This window comes from Aquarana catesbeiana, linkage group LG05, assembly GCF_042186555.1.
Source record: "Aquarana catesbeiana isolate 2022-GZ linkage group LG05, ASM4218655v1, whole genome shotgun sequence".
NCBI lineage: Eukaryota > Metazoa > Chordata > Amphibia > Anura > Ranidae > Aquarana > Aquarana catesbeiana.
Genome location: NC_133328.1, coordinates 534481575 through 534503875, shown reverse-complemented (window position 1 = coordinate 534503875; position 22301 = coordinate 534481575). Strand labels below are relative to the sequence as shown.

The 22301-nt window shown below is 41.5% G+C and overlaps 1 protein-coding gene across 1 annotated transcript in view; it reads left to right on the top strand.

Moving 5' to 3' along the window:
- SLCO5A1 (solute carrier organic anion transporter family member 5A1) overlaps positions 1 to 15971 on the top strand; it is a 177599-nt gene extending 161628 nt beyond the window's left edge. Inside the window, exon 10 of the mRNA XM_073631780.1 lies at positions 14140 to 15971. Coding sequence (XP_073487881.1) covers positions 14140 to 14597 — 458 coding nt within the window. The 3' untranslated portion in view covers positions 14598 to 15971. The remainder of the gene's footprint in view (positions 1 to 14139) is intronic.
- Positions 15972 to 22301: the final 6330 nt, after the last annotated feature.

Sequence of the window (22301 nt, the reverse complement as noted above, 5' to 3'; positions counted from 1 at the left end):
CTCACACACTTCAAACGGGACTTCTTATGGCTTTCTTCTCGCCACTCTTCTACAAAGGCCAGATTTGTGGAGTGCACAACTAATAGTTGTCCTGTGGACAGATTCTTCCACCTGAGCTGTGGATCTCTGCAGCTCCCCCAGAGTTACCATGGACCTTTTAGCTGCTTCTCTGATTAATGCTCTCCTTGCCCAGCCTGTCAGTTTAGGTGGACGGCCATGTCTTGGTAGGTTTGCAGTTGTGCCATACTCTTTCCATTTTCAGATGATGGATTTAACAGTGCTCCGTGAGATGTTCAAAGCTTGGGATATTTTTTTTATAAACTAACCCTGCTTTAAACTTCTCCACAACTTTATCCCTGGCCTGTCTGCTATGTTTCTTGGCCTTCATGATGCTGTTTGTTTGCTAAGGTTCTCTAACAAACCTCTGAGGGCTTCACAGAACAGCTGTTTTTATACTGAGATTAAATTACACACAGGTGGACTCTAATTACTAATTAGGTTACTTCTGAAGGCAATTGGTTCCTCTAGATTTTAGTTAGGGGTATCAGAGTAAAGGGTGCGGAATACAAATGCATGCCACACTTTTCACACATTTATTTGTAAAAAATTTGGAAAACAATTTATCATTTTCCTCTCAGTTGACAATTATGTGCCACTTTGTTTTGGTCTATCACATAAAATCCCAATAAAATACATTTACGTTTTTGGTTGTAACATGACAAAATGTGGAAAATGTCAAGGGGTATGAATACCTTTTCAAGGCACTGTATAAATCCCTTACTATCGCTTTTTGCCTCTGTAGGATGTAATGGGGGAGATTTACTAAAACTGGTGCACACAGAACTTGGTGCAGTTGTGCATAGTAACCAATCAGCTTTTAACTTTAGCTTGATCAATTAGGCTTTAACAATAAAATCTGATTGGTTTCTATGCACAAGTAAATTTCCCCCTCTGGGCTTGGATTTCACACTTGGTACTGTAAATGTCACATAATTTATATCATAAAAAATAGCAAATAATGTCTTTTCCCCAACTCTCTGGGAAATTTCACATGCCTGTGGCAAATCCTTTTCTTTGTGTTAAACTAGCTTACTACTCTAATGGAGCCTTGAAATAAAATGTTATTATTAATATTTGGCCTCCTTCAGTAATAGAACAACAATAGAACCCTCTCCTGTGTGCATCCCTGGGAGGCTAACCTCAACCACTACTGAAAAACAGCAGATAATATGAGAACTTATCCTTTGCTATTAGGGCCCTTTCACACTGGGACGGGTGCGGCGTCGGCGGTAAAGCGCCGCTATTGTTAGCGGCGCTTTACCGTCGGTATGCGGCCGCTAGCGGGGCAGTTTTACCCCCCCCTGCTAGCAGCCGAGAAAAGGTTAAAACCACCGAAAAGCGCCTCTGCAGAGGCGCTTTGCCGTCGGTATAGCCGCGCCGTCCCATTGATTTCAATGGGCAGGAGCGGTATACACTCCGCTCCTTCACCGCTCCGAAGATGCTGCTAGCAGGACTTTTTTTCCCGTCCTGCTAGCGCACCGCTCCAGTGTGAAAGCCCTCGGGGCTTTCACACTGGAATTAAAGCAGCGGCACTTTCGGGTCGGTTTGCAGGCGCTATTATTAGCGCAATAGCGCCTGCAAACCGCCCCAGTGAGAAAGGACCCTTACACTTAGAGCCCTTGCACACTGGGGCGGTTTGCAGGCGCTATTGCGCTAATAATAGCGCCTGCAAACCGCCCCGAAAGTGCCGCTGTTTGTATTCCAGTGTGAAAGCCCCAAGGGCTTGCACACTGGAGCGATGCGCTGGCAGGACGGTAAAAAAAGTCCTGCCAGCAGCATCTTCGGAGCGGTGAAGGAGCGGTGTGTATACCGCTCTTTTACCGCTCCTGCCCATTGAAATCAATGGGACGGCGCGGCTATACCGCCGGCAAAGCGCCTCTGCAGAGGCGCTTTGCGGTGGTATTTAACCCTTTCTCGGCCGCTAGCGGGGGGTAAAACCGCCCCGCTAGCGGCCACATACCGACGGTAAAACGCCGCTAGCGGGGGGTAAAACCGCCCCGCTAGCGGCCACATACCGACGGTAAAACGCCGCTAATAATAGCGGCGTTTTACCGCCGACGCCGCCCCAGTGTGCAAGGGCTCTAAGACCCCTTTCATACTGAGGCACTTCTAAACTGCCAGTAAAACATTTGAGCGCTTTTGAAGAGCTTTTCAGGCGCTTTTGAAGAGCTTTGCATTCATTTCAATGGAGAGGGGTGTTTTTTCATCACCCTGCCAGCGCACTGCCCCAATGTAAAAGCATTCATTGATTTTAATGGAAATAGGTTTTCGTGAGCTTTTCAGGTGCTTTTTTAGCGTGAAAATGCTTGAAATGCACCTCAGTGTGAAAGGGGTCTAAAGGGAAATGACTACTAATGCCGCGTACACACGAGCGGACTTTCCGGCAGACTTGGTCCGGCGGACCGGACTCCGTCAGACAATTCGAGCGTGTGTGGACTCCAGCTGACTTTTTATCCCCAAAAGTCCGACGGACCTAGAAATAAAACATGTTTCAAATCTTTCCGACGGACTCGAGTCCGGTCGAAAAATCCGCTCGCCTGTATGCTAGTCCGACGGACTAAAACTGAGGCTAGGGCAGCTATTGGCTACTGGCTATCAACTACCTTATTTTAGTCCGGTCGTACGTCATCACGTACGAATCCGTCGGACTTTGGTGTGATCGTGTGTAGGCAAGTCCGTTCGTTAGGAAAGTCCGTCGGATAGACTGTCGGACCAGTCCGGTCGAAAAGTCCGCTTGTGTGTACACGAAATTATAATTTGTGTATGTACAGGACCCCAGTAATGCTATCTCAGAAAGTTGCCGACTGCTCATCTTGTTTCAAACATTGTGGAGCGATTGGTATAGATTGCCATTATTTGGTGACATGCCTTGTAGAACAGGCATACTGGCAATTGATTACAGGACTTATCTGCTGTGTCTTTTGGACCCAAAATATTTTTGCTGGGTCTTCCAATAAAGTTCACTTAGTAAAAATAAGTGACCTGCATCATATTGTTAGTTTGGAAATGATCTTTTTTGAAAAAAATTGACTCTACCTATCTTACTCAGAAAGTGTTCCTTTTCTTTAAAAAAAGGGGATATATTTGTTGGCAGGTTTGAAATGTCCTTCATAGATTGAGGTGATATGCTATCCATTGCTGCATATTTCTGTTACTAATGGATATGCCTGAATCGTACCCCCTGCCTTTTTTTTATTTGTGTCCCACAATCAAACTTATTTTGACCCAATAGAGAGGTCAAGCAATGGGTTTCCTATTGTGTGGTGGAAGAGAAAGATAACACAATTTGATCTCCAGTTATTATAGCTCTGTTTATTGTTCTTGAGCATGTGATGAAAAAGCCAGTAATTCTTACACGATTGCCAGTAAACTTTAACTAGCATCAGTGCAGGGATCTGTTAGCGTATATACCAATGATTATTGTGTAATTTATCTCCTGGCATGAAGGTTTTACTCTGTTCCCTGCTTCCATTGTATTATATATGTGTGTACATAAAGTGGATATAAAAAGTCTACACACCCCTCTTAAAATGCCAGGCTTCTGTGATGTAAAAAAATGAGACAAAGATAAATCATTTCAGAAGTTTTTCCACCTTTAATGTGACGTATAAACTGTGCAACTCAGTTGAAAAACAAACTAAAATCTTTTAGGTGGAGGGAAGTAAAAGTAAAAAACTAAAATAATATGGTTGCATAAGTGTGCACACCCTTATGCCGCGTACACACGAGCGGACTTTACGGCATACTTGGTTCGGCGGACTGGAGTCGATCGGACAATTCTATCGTGTGTGGGCTCCAGTGAACTTTTTTTCCCCAAAAGTTCGCCAGACCTAGAAATGAAACATGTTTCAAAACTTTTTGACGGACTCGAGTCCGGTCGAAAAATCCGCTCGTCTGTATGCTAGTCCGACAGACAAAAACCGACGCTAGGGCAGCTATTGGCTACTGGCTATGAACTTCCTTGTTGTAGTCCGGTCGTACGTCATCACGTACGAATCCGTTGGACTTTGGTTGATCGTGTGTAGGCAAGTCCGTTCATTCGGAAAGTCCATAGAAAAGACCGCAGGACAAAGTCTGCCGTAAAGTCCGCTCGTGTGTACGCGGCATTAGACTAATACTTTGTTGAAGCACCTTTTGATTTTTTTACAGCACTCATTCTTTTCGGGTATGATTCCTTCAGCATGGCACATCGTGACTTGGCAATATTTGCCCACTCTTCTTTGCAAAAACACTCCAAATCTGTCAGATTGTGAGGGCATCTCCTGCACACAGGCCTTTCAGATCACCCCACAAATTTTCAATAGGATTCAGGTCTGGGCTCTGGCTGGGCCATTCCAAAACTTTAATCTTCTTCTGGTGAAGCCATTCCTTTGTTGATTTGGATGTATGCTGTGGGTCGTTGTCATGCTGAAAGATGAAGTTCCTCTTTATGTTTAGCTTTCTAGCAGAAGCCTGAAGGTTTTGTGCCAGTATTGCCTGGTATTTGGAACTGTTTATAATTCCTTCTACCTTGACTAAGGCCCCTGTTCCAGCTGAAGAAAAACAGCCTCAAAGCATGATGCTGCCACCACCATGCTTCACGGCGGGTATTGTGTTCTTTTGGTGATGTGCAGTTTTGTTTTTGTGCCAAACATATCTTTTAGAATTATGGCCAAAAAGTTCAATCCTGGTTTCATCAGACCATAACACATTTTCCCACATGCTTTTGGGAGACTTCAGATGTGTTTTTGCAAAATTTAACCGGGCTTGAATGCTTTTCTTCGTGAGAAAAGGCTTCTGTCTTGCCAGTCTACCCCATAGCCCAGACATATGAAGAATACGGGAAATTGTTGTCACATGTACCACACGGCCAGTACTTGCCAGATATTCCTGCAGCTCCTTTAATGTTGCTGTAGGCCTCTTGACAGCCTCCCTGACAAGTTTTCTTCTCGTCTTTTCATCAATTTTGGAAGGACGTCCAGTTCTTGGTAATGTCATTGTTGTGCCATATTTTCTCCACTTGATGATGACGGTCTACACCGTGTTCCATGGTATATCTAATGCCTTGGAAATTCTTTTGTACCCTTCTCCTGACTGATACCTTTTAACAATGAGATCCCTCTGATGCTTTGGAAGCTCTCTGCAGACCATGGCTTTTGCTGTAGGATGCGACTAAGAAAATGTCAGGAAAGACCTACTAGAACAGCTGAAATTTATATGGGATTAATCAGAGGCACTTTAAATGATGGCAGGTGTGTACTGACTCCTATTTAACATGAGTTTGAATGTGACTGCCTAATTCTGAACACAGCTACATCCCCAGTTATAAGAGGGTGTGCACACTAATGCAACCATATTATTTTAGTTTTTTATTTTTGCTTCCGAACCCTAAAATATTTCAGTTTGTTTTTCAATTGAGTTATACAGTTTATAGGTCACATTAAAGGTGGGAAAAGTTCTGAAATGATTTATCTTTGTCTCATTTTTTTACATCACAAAAACCTGACATTTTAACAGGGGTGTGTATATTTTTTATATCCACTGTATATGTGGGGCGGGAATATATATATATGTGTATATATATATATATATATATATATATATATATATATATATATATATATATATATATATCAGTGGGGAAATAATTATTTGATCCCTGTAGATTTTCTAAGTTTGCCCACTTACAAAGAAATAAATGGTCTATAATTTTTATCAGGGTTTATAATTTTTAGGTGTATTTTAAATAATAGAGACCAAAAATCCAGAAAAAAATGCTGACTATGACCCTAAGAACACCATTCCCACAGTCAAGCACGAAGGTGGAAACATTATGCTTTGAGGTTGTTTCTCTGCTAAAGATACCGCATTGAGGGGCCAATGGATGGGGCCATATATTGTAAAATCTTGGATGAGAACCTTCTTCCCTAAGCCAGAACACTGAAGATGGGTCATGGATGGGCCTTTCAGCATGACAATGACCCTAAACATATCGCCAAGGCTCAAGAAGAAGCACATTAAGGTCATGGAGTGGCTAGCCAGTCTCCAGACCTTATTCCTTTAGAAAATTTATGGATGGAGCTGAAACTTTGAGTTGCCAAGCGACAGCCAAGAAACCCTAAGGATTTATAGACGATCTGTAAAGAAGAGTGGACCAAAATCCCTCCTGAGATGTGTGCAAACCTGGTCACTAACTACAAGAAATGTTTTACCTCTGTGCTTGCCAACAAGGGTTTTTCCACCAAGTACTAGGTCATATTTTACTTGGAGATCAAATACTAATTTTTCTCACTGAACCGCAGCTCAATTTATAACACTTGTATCATGTTTTTTCTGTATTTTTGGTTGATATTCTGTCTCTATCATTTAACCACTTAACAACCGGCCCATAGCCAAATGAAGGCTACAGGGCGGTTGCTTAACTCTGGGAGGGCGTCCAGGGACGTCCTCCCAGGATTCCACTCTCGCGCGCCCCCTAGGGCACTCAAGAGCATCCGTGACCGCCAGGTCCAGAGGACCTGGCGCATCACGGATCTCGGTAAATGGCCGCTAATCGCAGCAATTTACCATGTGATCACTCCGTCAAATGACAGAGCGATCACATGTAAACAAACACATGAGGCCGATTCCTCTCCTCCCCTCCTGTGTACCGATCGGTACACTGTGAGCGGAGAGGGGGATGGATGGATGGTAGCAACGCTGTGGGCTGCATCTGTAGTGCCCACAGCGCTGCACAGTGACATCCAGCCATCTATCCATCCATGCTCAGCCATCCCTCACTATTCTGCAATGCTGTGCAATACTCTGCAATGCCCCACAATACTCTGCAATACCCCACAATACTCTGCAATGCCCCACAATACTCTGCAATACCCCACAATACTCTGCAATGCCCCACAATACTCTGCAATGCCCTGCAATGCTGTGCAATACTCTGCAATGCCCCACAATACTCTGCAATGCCCCACAATACTCTACAATACCCCACAATACTCTGCAATGCCCCACAATACTCTGCAATGCCCTGCAATGCTGTGCAATACTCTGCAATGCCCCACAATACTCTGCAATGCTGTGCAATACTCTGCAATGCCCCACAATACTCTGCAATGCCCTGCAATGCTGTGCAATACTCTGCAATGCCCCACAATACTCTGCAATGCCCCACAATACTCTGCAATACCCAACAATACTCTGCAATGCCCCACAATACTCTGCAATGCTGTGCAATACTCTGCAATGCCCCACAATACTCTACAATGCCCCACAATACTCTGCATTGCCCCACAATACCCTGCAATACCCCACAATACTCTGCCATACCCTGCAATACCCCGCAATACTCTGCAATACCCCACAATACTCTGCCATACCCTGCAAAAACCCGCAATACTCTGCAATACCCCGCAATACTCTGCCATACTCTGAAATACCCTGCAATACCCCGCATTACTCTGCCATACCCTGAAATACCCTGCAATACTCTGCCATACCCTGCAATACCCAGCCATACTCTGCAATACTCTGTGATACCCAGCCATACTCTGCCATACTCTGCCATACCCAGCCATGCTCAGCCATGCTCAGCCATACTCAGCCATACTCAGCCATACTCAGCCATACTCTGCAATACTCGGTGATACCCAGCCATACTCTGCCATACTCTGCCATACTCTGCCATACCCTGCCATACTCAGCCATACTCAGCCATAACCTGCCATACTCTGCAATACCCCGCAAAAGTCTGCAATACTCTGCCATAACCCGCAATACTCTGCCATACTCTGCAATACCCAGCCATACTCTACAATACTCAGTGATACCCATCCATACTCTGCCATACCCAATCATACTCGGCGATACTCTGCAATACCCAGCCATACCCAGCCATACTCGGCCATGCTCAGCCATACTCTGCCTCTGTATGTGGCCAGGCTGTGGAAGTCTCACACATGTGGTATCGCCGTACTCAGGAGGAGTAGGAGAATCTATTTCGGGGTGTCATTTTTGGTATGTATATGCTATGTGTTAGAAATATTGTATAAATGGACAACTTTGTGTTAAAAAAAAAAAATGTTTTAACCACTTCCCGCCTGCCGTCATACGACGTCCTTGACTTTGTGCAGGGATATCTGAATGATGCCTGCAGCTACAGGCATCATTCAGATATCAGCTTTTTCAGCTTTTTGGGGGAAAAAAGTGTCAAACTAAAATAAATAAAGTAAAATGAACAATAAAAAAAAAAAAAAAATTTTTAAAGCGCCCCTGTCCGTGTGCTCGCATGCAGAAGCGAACGCATACATAAGTCCCGCCCACATATGAAAACGGTGTTAAAACCACACATGTGAGGTATCGCTGCGATTCCTTACACCTTAAGAAACATCATAGCGGCTGTTACACTGCTTGATCGTTCTTACGGGAGATGAGAGGGGACGTCCCCCCCTCCCGCCGCCCTCCGGTGCTTCTACCTATTCACCGCTACGATCTTTTTTATTTCAGGCACAGCCTAGAGGTGAGATGTGGGGTCTTATTGACCCCACATCTCACTGTAAAGAGGACCCGTCATGCCATATTCCTATTACAAGGGATGTTTACATTCCTTGTAATAGGAATAAAAGTGATCAAAAAATTCTTTTGGGGGAAAAAAGTGTCAAACTAAAATAAATAAAGTAAAATGAACAATAAAAAAAAAAAAATTTTTTAAAGCGCCCCTGTCCGTGTGCTCGCATGCAGAAGCGAACGCATACATAAGTCCCGCCCACATATGAAAACGGTGTTAAAACCACACATGTGAGGTATCGCTGCGATTGGTAGAGCAAGAGCAATAATTTTGGCCCTAGACCTTCTCTGTAACTCAAAATTTGTAACCAGTAAAAAATTTTAAAGCGTCGCCTATGGGGATTTTTAAGTATCGAAGTTTGGCGCCATTCCACAAGCGTGTGCAATTTTGAAAGGTGACATGTTAGGTATCTATTTACTCGACGTAACTTCATCTTTCATATTATGCAAAAACATTGGGCTAACCTTACTGTTTTGTTTTTTTTTAAAGCACAAAACAAAAAAGAAAAATTGCTGTGCAAATATCGTGCGAGATAAAAAGTTGCAATGACCGCTATTGTATTCTCTAGGGTCTTTGCTAAAAAAACATATATAATGTTTTGGGGTTCTATGTAATTTTCTAGCTAATAAATGATGATTTTTACATGTAGGAGAGAAATGTCAGAATTGGCCTGGGCACTCCAGAACTCCTCAAGGTGCTCCCCTGCATGTTGGGCCTCTGTATGTGGCCACGCTGTGTAAAAGTCTCACACATGTGGTATCGCCGTACTCGGGAGTAATTGCAGAATGTGTTTTGGGGTGTAATTTGTGGTATGCATATGCTGTGTGTGAGAAATAACCTGCTAATATGACAATTTTGTGAAAAAAAAAAGAAAGAAAAACAACTTGATTTTGCAAAGAATTGTGGGAAAAAATGACAACTTCAAAAAACTCACCATGCATCTTTCTAAATACCTTGGAATGTTTTCTTTCCAAAAAGGGGTCATTTGGGGGGTATTTGTACTTTTCTGGCATGTTAGGGTCTCAAGAAATGAGATAGGCCGTCAGTACTTCAGGTGTGATCAATTTTCAGAGATTGGCACCATAGCTTTTAGACTCTATAACTTTCACAAAGACCAAATAATATCCACCGATTTGGGTTATTTTTACCAAAGATATGTAGCGGTATAAATTTTGGCCAAAATATATGAAGAAAAATTACTAATTTGCAAAATTTTATAACAGAAACAAAGAAAAATGCATTTTTTTACAGATTTTTCGGTCTTTTTTCTTTTATAGCGCAAAAAAATAAAGAACCCAGTGGTGATTAAATACCACCAAAAGAAACCTCTATTTGTGTGAAAAAAAGGACAAAAATTTCATATAGATACAGTGTTGTATGACTGAGTAATTGTCATTCAAAATGTGAGAGCACCAAAAGCTGAAAATTGGTCTGGTTATTAAGGGGGTTTAAGTGCCCATTGGCAAGTGGTTAAAATACACCTATGATAAAAATTATAGACCCTTCATTTCTTTGTAAGTGGGAAAACGTACAAAATCTGCAGGGGATCAAATAATAATTTTCCTCACTGTATATACACTATATTAAGACATGCTGGTAGGTTAATTGGATCCTGTCTAAATTGTCCCTAGTATGTATGAATGTGAGTTAGGGACCTTAGATTGTAAGCTCCTTGAGGGTAGGGACTGATGTGAATGTACAAGGTATATGTAAAGCGCTGCGTAAATTGACAGCGCTATATAAGTACCTGAAATAATAATAATAATAAATATTACCAAAAGTATTGGGATGCCTGCCTTTACACGCACATGAACTTTAATAGCATGCCAGTCCTAGTCTGTAAGGTTCAATATTGAGTTGGCCCACCCTTTGCAGCTATAACAGCTTCAACTCTTTTTGAAAGGCTGTCAATAAGGTTTTGGAATGTGTCTATGGAACTGTTTGACCATTCTTCCAGAAGCAGATTTGTGAGGTCAGGCACTGATGTTGGATGAGAAGGCCTGGCTCGCAGTCTCCACTCTAATTCATCCCAAAGGTGTTCTATCTTGTTGAGGTTAGGACTCTGTGCAAGCCAGTCACGTTCCTCCACCCCAAACTCACTCATCCATGTCTTTATGCACCTTGCTTTGTGCCCTGGTCCAAACCATTTGGTGGAGGGGGGATTATGGTGTGGGGTTGTTTTTTAGGGTTGGGCTTGGCCCTTAATTCCAATGAAGGGAACTCCTAAAGTGTCAGCATACCAAGACATTTTTTTTGTTTCAAAGAATTTTATTGAAGGTTTTCAAAATACAAGCTTACAGATGAAACAATCATATATATCATTGATGAGTATCAACAGCAATTATCGGCAAAACATAGAATACATCAAGCATATTAGAGAATGTCATCTTGGGTGATTGAAACAGTTAAGGGTGTTTCAGTGAGTGGCTCAGATATAACAGGAATTGTATAAAATCAGTCCTTCTAGGGGAGGGACTAAACCTAGTCCTGTGGTGAAGCAACAGTCATGGGTTTGTCAAGGCACGCAAAAGTTCCTCCACAATGTAGAAAGGGGGTGATGGGAAGAAAAAAAACAAAACATACATATAAGACATTTTGGACAATTTCATGCTCCCAACTTTGTGGGAACAGTTTGAGGATGGCCCCTTCCTGTTCCAACATTACTGTGCACCAGGGCACAAACAAGGTCCATGAAGACATGGATGAGCGAGTTTGGGGTGGAGGAACTTGACTGGCCTGCACAGAGTCTTGACCTCAACCTGATAGAACACCTTTGGGAAGAATTAGAGCGGAGAACGTGAGCCAGGCCTTACCGTCCACATCAGCGCCTGACCTCACAAATGCACTTCTGGAAGAATGGTCGAACATTCCTATAGACACACTCCTAAACCTTGTGGACAGCCTTCCCAGGAAAGTTGAAGCTTCTATAGCTGCAAAGGGTGGACCAACTCAATACTGAACCCTACAGACGAAGACTGGGATGTGTATGTAAAGGCAGGCGTCCCAATACTTTTGGTAATATAGTGTGTGTGTGTGTATATATATATATATATATATATATATATATATATATATATATATATATGTACAGTATCTCACAAAAGTGAGTACACCCCTAACATTTTTGTAAAATATTTATTATATCTTTTCATTTGACAACACTCAACACTGAAGAAATGGCACTTTGTAACAATGTAAAGTAGTGAATGTACAGCTTGTATAACAGTGTAAATTTGCTGTCCCCTCAAAATAATTCAACACACAGCCATTATTGTCTAAACCGCTGGCAACAAATGTGAGTACACCCCTAAGTGAAAATGACCAAATTGGGCCCAAAGTTTCAATATTTTGTGTGGCCACCATTATTTTCTAGCACTGCCTTAACCCTCTTGGCCATGGAGTTCACCAGAGCTTCACAGGTTGCCACTGGAGTCCTCTTCCACTCATCCATGACGACATCATGGAGCTGGTGGATTTTAGAGACCTTGCGCTCCTCCACCTTCCATTTGAGGATGCCCCACAGATGCTAAAAAGGGTTTAGGTCTGGAGACATGCTTGGCCAGTCCATCACCTTTACCTTCAGCTTCTTTAGCAAGGCAGTGGTCGTCTTGGATATGTGTTTGGGGTCGTTATCATGTTGGAATACTGCCCTGTGGCCCAATCTCTGAAGGGAGGGGATCATGCTCTGCTTCAGTATGTCACGGTATATCTTGGCATTCATGGTTCCCTCAGTGAACTGTAGCTTCCCAGTGCCGGCAACACTCATGCAGCCCCAGACCATGACACTCCCACCATCATGCTTGACTGTAGGCAAGACACACTTGTCATTGTACTCCTCACCTTGTTGCCGCCACATACGCTTGACAGTATCTGAACCAAATAAGTTTATCTTGCTCTCATCAGATCACAGGACATGGTTCCAGTAATCCATATCCTTAGTCTGCTTGTCTTCAGCAAACTGTTTCCGGGCTTTCTTGTGCATCATCTTTAGAAGAGGCTTCCTTCTGGGATGACAGCCATGCAGACCAATTTGATGTTGTGTGCAGCGTATGTTCTGAGCACTGACAGGCTGACCCCCCACCCCTTCAACCTCTGCAGCAATGCTGGCAGCACTCATACGTCTATATCCCAAAGACAACCTCTGGATATGATGCTGAGCACATGCACTCAATGTCTATGGTCGACCATGGCGAGGCCTGTTCTGAGTGGAACCCGTCCTGTTAAACCGCTGTATGGTCATGGCCACCGTGCTGCAGCTCAGTTTCAGGGTCTTGGCAATCTTCTTATAACCTAGGCCATCTTTATGCAGAGCAACAATTCTTTTTTTCAGATCCTCAGAGAGTTATTTGCCATGAGGTGCCATGTTGAACTTCCAGTGACCAGTATGAGAGAGTGAGAGTGATAACACCAAATTTAACACACCTGCTCCCCATTCACACCTGAGACCTTGTAACACTAATGAGTCACATGACACCGGGGAGGGAAAATGGCTAATTGGGCCCAATTTGGACATTTCCACTTAGAGGTGTACTCACCTTTTGTTGCCAGCGGTTTAGACATTAATGACTGTGTGTTGAGTTATTTTGAGGGGACAGCAAATTTACACTGTTATACAAGCTGTGCACTCACTACTTTACATTGTAGCAAAGCAAAACATGAAAAGATATAATAAAATATTTACAAAAATGTGAGGGCTGTACTCACTTTTGTGACATACTGTATATCGTAAGTACAGAAAATGTTTTTTTTTTTGGCTACTGTTAAGTGATAAATAGGATTTACTACTAACTGTATGAAATGGACCTTAAGACCAAATAGAGTGACCCTACACCAACAAACATGGTGTTGGCTGTGTGATAGACTCAGTATTTTTTACTAACCTTGGGCACCTTTCTGTTATCAAAGGAGCCGTTAATTCCTCTTTGTGTTAGAAACTTCTAAAGTAGAATGTTAGGCCATAAGTCCATGAGATGAAGCTGAATTGCATTTGGGTCCTATAGGATGAACGATCTCAAGCATGCAAGTAGGTCAACAGCTAAATGGCTTAAGTTATGGAATGGCCTGAAATCAGGTCATGTGACAAGACCTGAAAAGAACTGTTAATGCTTAACAGCCTGCAAATGTTGCTGAGCTAATGCAGTTCTTTATAGAGGTATATATTTAAATTCCATCAAAGTGGTGTATGACCCAGGTCAGTGGCATTTACTTGCTTTAGTGACTAGAGGTAAATAACCAGGTATTGACTCTAAGTTCCGAAAGATGACCAAGGCTACTTGATATGTTTGAGCGATTTGTAACTTGGGCTTTGACTCTTGGGTTAAAACATTTTGATCTTAGCATATCAATAAATGCAAACATGTAGTGAAATAAGGTTGTCTTTGTATACTTTATATAAAAAAAACGAACCCCAGAGTTAGCTATAGATTTTCCATCTAACACTCTGTAATTACATTGGCAACCTACCGTGTCTCACTGCACGTTATTTATTGTGTGAAATGATGCAAATTTCCAAACTCCCCAACGTGTCTTTGTTTTTGCAGCTTACATTCCTACACCGATCTACTTCGGGGCTGTTATTGATACAACTTGCATGCTTTGGCAGCAGGACTGTGGAGTGCAAGGCTCCTGCTGGGAATACAACGTGACATCATTTCGTTTCGTTTATTTTGGACTGGCAGCTGGTTTGAAATTCTTAGGATTCATTTTTATATTTCTGGCCTGGTATTCCATTAAACACAAAGAAGATCAGTTGCAAAGGAGAAGGTGGCAGGCCTCCCCAATAAGCACAGTCAGTGAGATGATCGGTAACACCAGAGCGGAGCCAAATTATGCACGGACCAGATCCTGCCCCGCCTTCGGCGCCAGGGAAGAGCCAAATGAAGACAGTAGCATAGACAAAGGAATCCAACACATAGCACAAACCTATCCTGGGCCTTTCCTGGAAGCAATAAATTCATCCTTTGATAATTCCCAAGAGGAGACCCCAGCTGACACATAGTTTGGAAAGTCCATTTTCCTGACCGAGTTTAGTGTGGCGCCTTGTGCAACACGTGCCTTTTGTATATGAACTACAAACATATGGAAAAATGATAACACCTTTTAATCAGTAGCAACAGGGTTGTTGGGGGCTGGTTACCTCAACAAAATTTGTTTTCTCCATTTTTTAACTGTTAGTGGTAAACTTGTGCTCTACCCTTATGAATCTGTACTTTACTAAATGGTTCCTAAAGGAATAAAAAATGCTGAAGAAATATGGGAACAGCACATTTGGAATTGCTCCATGACATTTAAATCTCGGCTGTAAGATTTGCAATGTAAAGTTTACCTGTTAGCCATCTTGAATTACCCAATATCTCTTGTGAAAAGTCCGAGATCATTAATAGCTCTGAGGTATTTACTAAACCGACTAATCAGAGGAATCCACGGATGAGGATTTGTGTAATTAACAGTAGTTACAACAGGTAGGACTGCAGTTTTTGAAAATGTCTGACAGATTCAGTTTAAAGCAGTATTAAACCCAAAAACAAGTATTTATTCATTTTCAGCTTACCAGTTCTTAGATGTGGTGACTGCATTAGTTTTCTTTTTTAGGCTTTCTTTCCATTATTTTCACCTGGTGATCTGACCAATAAGTCTGTTGTTTTTTGAAAAAACAAGCAGATGAAGCATTTAGAGGGGTGAGACAAATTATTTACCATTGACATGGGCACATACAATGATCATTTTTTTTTGTATGTAACACCTTTATCCCAAAAAGGAAAACAACTATTTGTGGTAACTGCTTATAAAGTGTAAGCTGGAGTTTGACTTCAACGTGTTAGTGTATCTAAATCTGCTAGTACAGCAGTAGACAAAAGTTTTGAGAGTGACACAAATATTATTTTTCACAAAGTCTGCTGCTTCGGTGTTTTTAGATCTTTTTGGCAGATGTTACTATGGTATAATGAAGTATAATTACAAGCATTTCATAAGTGTCAAAGACTTTTATTGACAATTCCAATAAGTTTATGCAGAGAGACATTATTTGCAGTGTTGACCCTTCTTTTTCAAGACCTCTGCAATTCACCCTGGCATGCTGTCAATCAACTTCTGGGCCACATCCTGACTGATGGCAGACTATTTTTGCATAATCAATGCTTGGAGTTTGTGAGAATTTGTGGGGTTTGTTTTGTTCGTCTGCCTCTTGAGGATTGACCACAAGTTCAATGGGATTAAGGTCTGGGGAGTTTCCTGGCCATGGACCCAAAATGTAAATGTTTTGTTCCCCAAGCCACTTAGTTATCACTTTTGCCTTATAGCAAGGTGCTCCATCATGCTGGAAAAGACATTGTTTGTCACCAAACTGTTCTTGGATGGTTGGCAGAAGTTGCTTTCGGAGAAGGTTTTTGTACCATTCTTTATTCATGGCTGTGTTCTTATACAAAATTGTAAGTGAGCGCCACTTCCTTGGCTGAGAAACAACCCCACACATGAATGGTCTCAGGATGCTTAACTGTTGACATGACACAGGACTGATGGTAGTGCTCACCTTTTCCTCTCCGGACAAGTTTTTTTCTGGATGCCCCAAACAATCAGATATGGGATTCATCAGAGAAAATGACTTTACTATCAGTCCTCAGCAGTCCAATCCCTGTACCTTTTGCAGAATATCAGTCTGTCCCTGATGTTTTTCCTAGAGATAAGTGGCTTCTTTGTTGCCCTTCTTGACACCAGACCATCCACCAAGCACATGCACTCACACCTGCCTGCTGCCATTCCTGGGAAAGCTCAGCACTGGTGGTACCCCAATCCCGCAGCTGAATCAACTGTAGGAGATGGTCTTAGCACTTGCTGGACTTTCTTGGGCGCCATGAAGCCTTCTTCACAACAGTTGAACCTCTTTTCTTGAAGTTCTTGATGATCCGATAAATGGTTGAGTTAGGTGCAATCTTCGTAGCAGCAATTGCCTGTGAATCCCTTTTTGTGCAAAGCAATGATGACTGCACATGTTTCCTTGCAGGTAACCATGGTTAACAGAGTACCTTTGAATATGTCACCTACACCTACAGATCAAGGGCACCTTCATCCCAGAAGAATATTATTTGAAAGATAACAAGGAAAATGGATTTTTATGGTGCCATGACACATACATTTTTAAAGAAATATTCTTTATTTGAATCAAAATTATTAAAAATTGGGGCATGCAATTGCTCCCAAATAGAACATTTCTCAAAAGGGTTTTTACACATATAACACACATATACAGACAATAAATACAATATGTATAGAAACTGTTTGTTTTGACAATAGTGTTTACTGTAATTATTGTTTATAGTTACACATGCTTTACAGCCCCTGAAGAAGCAGAAAAGCGAAACATGTCGAGCAACAAGCATTGTGATTAACATAATATCTGTATATGTGTGTTATATATGTAAAAACCCTTTTAAGAAATGTTCTATTTGGGAACAATTGCATGCCCCAATTTTTAATTAATTTGATTCAAATAAAGAATATTTTTTTAAAATGTATCATGGCATCATAAAAATCCCTTTTCCTTTTTACCTTTCAAATAACATGGTTAACAGAGGAAGAGCAATGGGGGTTATTTACTAAAGCTGGTGAGTGAAAAATCTGCAGCTTTACAAAGAAACCAATCGGCTTCATTGAACAAGCTAAAGTTAGAAGCTGATTGGCTACCATGCACAGCTGCACTAGATCCTGTGTGCACCAGTTTTAGTAAATCCCCCCAATTATTTCAATCACCACCCTACTTTTAAAGCTTCCAGTCTGTTATTCTAACTCAGCATTACAGAGTGATTTCCAGCCTTGTCCTCGTCAACACTGACACCTGTGTTAACTAGAGAATCACTGACATGATGTCAGGTGGTCCTTTTGTGGCAAGGCTGAATGCAGTGGAAATGTTTTTTGGGGGATTAAGTTCATTTTCATGGCAAAGGGGGACTTTGCAATTATTTGAAATTGATCTGATCACTCTTCATAACATTCTGGAGTATATGCAAATTGCCATCATAAAAACTGAGGCAGCAGACTTTGTGAAAAATTAATATTTGTGTCATTCTCAAAACTTTTGGCCACAGCTGTACATTTAATACCCCCTTCCGCAAGGTTAACAATATTGTTATCCAAAGGTTCCCCCTGTGCTCCTTCATCCAGACTGGAGGTGGGTTACTGGCCAAATCACCAGGTGAAAACAGTGAAAAAAGCTATGCTGTCATCGTACATATTTGAGCATAACAATCTTTTCCAAATATGTGAAAAACATCACTTTTTTCGGTCATTTAGACCTGAATCCATGACAGTACTGGATTGTAATATAAAGCCTACTTTGGAGATGCTTCTAGGTAGCATCATTGGCGTTGGAGTAGTTAATGAACTGACTTATAGAAAATACATTTTATGACAGCAGACAATCAGCATCAGTCAGTAAACTCACTGTGAGGGTTTATTTTTCCCAAATACAGATGGAAGATACTCTGTAACTGCAAGGAGAAAATGTTAGGACGTTGCTAGCACTTTTTTTTTATAAGGCGAGATCAGTAATTTCTTCAAAGTGTGCTGTCTCATATTCCCCCATGTACTGTGAAGTACAGAAGCGTTTGGTTGATAGTAACTGCCTGCCAGAACTGGCACAGCTGGCAGGACTCAGCCACTAGGTGGCCAGCTGGGATATTTTGTGCCAACAGCTGGAAATCAACAGGCTGCATTATCTTATCGGAATGTTTGTCATTGATACCAGGTGTGCTACATGTAATTAGAAGATACTAAACATAGTATGGACTTTACTGTAAGGTATGCTTTAAAGCACAATTGAATTAGCCTAAACTATGCAACTACACTGTGGAGAATTGCATTGGAAGCATGGCAGAAATCATACTCCTAAATATGCAAGCCATACTAATGTTATCTATCAGGCAAGACTACCTAAAACAAAACTTTTCACTGCAGGCATTGATAAAATAACCATCAGCATAGGGTTTTATATGTACATAGTAACCGCTTGGTAATACGTGAGCAACTGAAATAAGAACAGTATACAAAGGTTTAGTTGCATCATTTTTGTTACTATATGATAACTTTTGTTATTTTTTTTTTTTTTTTTTTTTAGGACTAATATACAGATAGAGCGTTTTTGTTTTGTTTGATCAACTTTTTGTAAGTGGCTATAGGTTCAAATTGAGTTCCATATATAGAACGTCTAGACTGACATTGTTTCTGATTGTGATTAATTTTAATTTCTTATGCCTTCTTATAAAGTACTGTAGTCCTAGTCTTGGAGAATTGTTTTGACGTCCCCCAGTGTGCAGAGGAGAACCACTCCCCAGGGTACAATGAAAAGGAAGGATACAGCACAGAATCCTACTAATCTGTGTTCAGGACACCCAAGTATGTTGGTGAAACGCCCTTAAAAATAGAATAGAATGTCTGGGGGAGCGCAGTACAGTAAACCAAAATTATGTAATGCTTTTCTCTCAGGATAGAGGCTTTCCATCATTTTTATATCCGGCTCTGTTTATAACAGCAAACAGTATGTGGCCAAGTTATGCTTGCTGTATATCAGGTGCCACATCCCTAAATGATTTCCAACACGCAAAAAAACTTCAGAATTAGTGGGACTTTAAAGGCACCAAGGAACTACAAATATAAAAATGTTTATTGTAGATATTTGTAAAATCACAAATTATAAAATCCGGCAACACTAATCATTGTGTTCTGCTGTCAGGGAAGGCTCCCCACCAGCAGAATACAATAGAGCTGTAGGAGGGATTCTCCCATCAACATAGTCAAGCAATTTTCTTTCCTTCCACCCATAGTGGAAAAGAGAAAATTGCATAATCCATGGCCTGCCTTAGTCTGGCTATAGACGGTTCAAATCTCGGCCGGTTTAGCAGGAACCAGCCGACATTTGAACCATGTGTGGGCAGGCTGAATATATCAAGTTGATCAATCTATCAACTTAGGTACAACCAGCCTGTCAGATTTACTTTACTTTACTGCTATAGCCGCTAGCAATAATCACTGTCTTCTCCCAGTGGGGATGGCTCCCCCCCGGGAGCAGACAATAGCTCGGCAGGAGGGATTCCCCAGTCAGCACTGTCTCTGTTGATGGGGGAATCGTGCAAATTTCTTTCCTGCAACTTGAGGTTGCAGGAAAGAAATTTGCAGTGTCTATGGCCTGCTTTAGGCGGCCAGTGAGTAGTCTACAATAATAGAGAGTCACAGCAGGTAGAGTTAATAATTACTCAGAAATCAGTATACAGAGAAAATCACACAATGCAAAACGCAGAACAACCAATCAGTACTCCTCTTGATCAATAGCTATAAGTTGCAGTACCTCTCAACTTTCTGAGATTGGAAAGAGGAACACTTTTTAGCATAAACTTTGTTGGCAAAGGACTCACTCCTGCCACGCCCCTTGTTATATGAGCACCAATAAAAAAAATGTCACCACTTCCTGTATACTGGATTTTCATAATAACAAATGCAATCATTTATAGGTTGGTCTAAAATGTTTAGTTGTGCTTGTTAAATTGTGCAAGACATCAGTGCAAAAACCATGGGCAGAGGGGTTTGATTTCAAAAATTGGCAGTTCCTCAAATTATGGGGCAGTAGGGAGGTATAGGTTATGGAATTTTTCTTTAAGCCCTTTGCTCCCTGCAGTGATTCTTAAAGTGTATCTAAACCCAGGAACAAAAATGAAATATAATGCAGTTTACCAGTCCTTAGGTGTGGTGGCTGTATTAGTTTTCTTTTTTTCAGGATTTTTTTCCCTTTGATTTACCAGGTGATTCTGCAAGTAACACGCTTCCTTTCCTAGGGTGCCAACGTTCATTTAACATATTGTATCTATAGGGTTGTCACTCTTTTAGGACTACAGAACATCTCCCATTTAAAATTATTCCTACTATAATCTAATGACCACTCTCTTTATACATTTAGGTAGAATATTTTGTTTGGATATATAGTTTTCAAATCTCCACCGCCAAACATGTGAATTCAGTATGGGTCACCCTATGAATTGCTATCATGGCTATTGTCAACACAGGAGGTCAGCTTATCATGCAGCCCCTCTTCACAATTGTGTCCTGCCTAAAGCCGGGTACGCACTAACAGTAAAAAAAAAAAGGACTGCTCCGGACAGAGCCGCTGTACTAACCATGCAAGGTTAGTTCAGCGATCCCTGCTGAGCTGTTGTGTTCTGACAGGGAGACAGCCCCCGGCCAGAACACTCCGCTTGGCTGAGAGATCTTGAGTCAGCTGCTGATTTTCCAGCATGCACGTCTGACAGAAGCCAGACAGGCCAGACAGGCTGACGTAAACATGGGCCCAATGTCGGCCGGATTTTTTTGAACCAGCCGTTGTCTCCCCACATTTGGCCTGTATGTACAGGGCTTAAGAGAGGGTGCGTGTCTGTTATCCCGCTCAACATTACTCATGCTAAAGATTGAGCTAAGACAATAAAGTATATGTAGGCAGATTAACCAGATTGTCCATTTAATTTTCCCATACTCAGGTCTAGACCACATAGGTGGAATTGTATGACAACAGAATTTTAAAGCTAACCTAACCTTCTCATTACTGGTAACCCGGTAGCAAGGACTTGTCTGCACACTTGTTTCAATGTCAGAATATTCTCTTTTTTTATTCCAGTAGTACTCTGGTGCCGCAAAATTAGTGGTGCTTTATTGCTGCCTACCCGTTCCTGCGTACCGTCTCATTTTCCATCAAAAACTCTGCAGCCAACTGAAAAATGAAAACAAAATGGGTGGACTGTGGTGCATCCTTTAGAAATATAGTACCTGTTCCTTGTAATAAATCACTAATGTTCAGCGAGAATGTTCATTGGGAGGTGCCTGCAAACAAGTCCTGCCACAACATTACTACCAATGAGAAGGCTACAGATTTTCCTTTATGGGACTCCATTTGTTTATTTTGTCTCGTTGCAAAATTTGTAAATTAGTGGCTAGACACATATAATAGATTTAATCAGTCTCATGTATGATTTAGAGAACTGTGTAGCCACAAAGGTCTGTAGATCTGGACAACACAAATAGTGGCCTTGAACATCAGAGAACTGTGAAACATCTATGTCCATACTGCACTGGATACTAGAAAAAAACAATGTTGAAGCCATGGGATACATCAGCAGAATAGACAGACGTTTGAAGTTTCCAGTGAAGGATAGCAGATCTGTCTGATATGGTTTGTAGTAGGCATCTGATCTGTTACCAGTTAACAGCATAGTGCATCTTTACCCCTATAATTTTAAGGCTAAACTACATCTTTCCTGGTAAATGGTAGGTAAAATCTGGTTGGTTGGAATCCCTTTATACCCGGTATCATAGCTTATGTTTTAATAAGTCCATCCTTTTGTCTATAATCTCACAACATTTCAGAGGGATGTTTGGGTGTCATATTTTAAGAGCGAATAGGCAAAGCTTTTTAATACAGAAGTCTCTCAGCATCCTTGGAGTGTAACTTCAGGCTCTAATCCTTCCCCACCCTATCCAAAACCTGGGAAAAAAGGTTTGGCTTTAATCACCACTGGCTAGAAAATCTTAAAAGTCAGCATTTATTTATTTGAATTAAGAGCAATTACTGGAACTTGACTTTTCAGACATTAAAAATGTCTATGAGATTCTCCAAGCCAAACAGGCAGTGTTGCTGAAAGAATGCAATGTTTTAGAGTATTTTTTTGTA